Raw genomic sequence first — 1,517 nt, forward strand, 5'->3', positions numbered from 1 at the left:
CTAAAGATGGTATGGAGTTTTTTCAAGGATGCGAGCTCACTTTGGGTAGCTTGGCTAAGGAAGAACGTGTTGAGAGATGGCTCTTATTGGAGTACTATGCCGACGGCTAGACACTCTTGGAATATCAAGAAACTGATCAGAATGAAGGACTTAGCAAAGAGGTTTATTAGATGCAGGATCGGAAATGGAGGTACTGCTCTCTTCTGGCATGATAATTGGACTGCTCTAGGTCCTCTTCTTGATTACATTGGGAGGGACGGACCTAGACTCCTCAGGATTCCGATAAACAGTACGGTTAGTGCAGCTACAGCGGGGGGACATTGGTCACTACCTGGCGCTAGATCCAGCAGGATTCAAGAGCTCCATGTACAGCTCCTAATTCAAGACGTTCCTGAACCAACTCGTGGCGAAGACAGATTCGAGTGGAAGATAGCTGAGAATGTATACAAGGATGAATTTTCGACAACAAGTACCTGGAGATTACTGAGGCAAGCTTCTCCAAAGGTGGAATGAGCTGATCTAGTATGGTTTAAATATGCGATCCCAAGGTATGCTTTTGTTCACTGGATGGTTATGCAGAGGAGGTTGCCAACGCGAGACAAGTTATTTCGATGGAACATTACACAAAGCTCAACATGTGTGTTGTGCAACGAGGAGGAGGAGACACATGAGCATCTATTTTTCCGATGCGCATTCAGCTTGGAGACTTGGAAGCCGCTTGCAGCGAAGATTAGGGCTAACCCTCCGGCTGAGCTTCTGAGATGTCGACAGTGGCTAGAGCAAATTCCACCGACGGATGGCTGGGAAAAAAGAATGGTATTGAAAACACTTATCCAACATGCGGTTTACGAAATTTGGAAGGAACGAAACTGCCGAGTGTTCAAAAACTTGGCTTCGACTACTCAGGTTCTCCGACAACGGATTGACAGATCGATGCGGACTTCACTCCTCTCTTTGCAGCAGGCAGGTCATAGTAGAAGCAATCCACTGCTTCAGAAATGGTACTCTTGGACTATGTATTGAGAAATTGGTGATATTAGTTGCGTAGACATTGCTGTAAAAGCTCTCTCTATATTTATTATTGATAATCTATCATATATATATATATTCTATTTCTATTTAGTCAAAAGAAAACCCAACAACCATTTCACAAATTAGTTGCATCTCCCTTGACCAACTTCTCAAAAGCCTTGTCATGCAAGCAACTGAAAACCCTATACATTGCTTTTCTCTTATATATCTCTTACATTCCCCCAACCCTTCTCTCCCACTCCTTGACTCCCTCAGTTCAACATTTTCCTTACTAAATCCTGAATTCAGATCAGGGTTTCAGAAACAAAAAATGAAACTTCTCGCCGTGTTTTTGGTCGTCTGTTCTGTCCTTATACCGGGTTTTTCATTTGATGTTACGGGAAAAGATCTTCCCTTGTCCCTAGATTACTACAAGTCTACTTGTCCTACTGTGTTTGAGGTCATCAAGAAAGAAATGGAATGCGCTGTGAAGGAGGATCCTAGAA

General features: G+C 43.3%; 1 protein-coding gene across 1 annotated transcript; it reads left to right on the plus strand.

The window, feature by feature from the left end:
- Positions 1-6: 6 nt before the first annotated feature.
- Positions 7-513, plus strand: LOC104822537. Its single transcript, XM_010553784.1, has one exon. The coding sequence runs from the start codon at positions 7-9 to the stop codon at positions 511-513; it is 507 nt and encodes a 168-aa protein (XP_010552086.1).
- Positions 514-1,517: the final 1,004 nt, after the last annotated feature.

Source organism: Tarenaya hassleriana, unplaced genomic scaffold (assembly GCF_000463585.1).
Source record: "Tarenaya hassleriana unplaced genomic scaffold, ASM46358v1 Cleome361, whole genome shotgun sequence".
Classification (NCBI taxonomy): domain Eukaryota; kingdom Viridiplantae; phylum Streptophyta; class Magnoliopsida; order Brassicales; family Cleomaceae; genus Tarenaya; species Tarenaya hassleriana.

Bases quoted from the DNA above. Each gene is read 5' to 3' on its own strand.
- LOC104822537 (XM_010553784.1), top strand. From the start codon at position 7: ATGGTATGGAGTTTTTTCAAGGATGCGAGCTCACTTTGGGTAGCTTGG.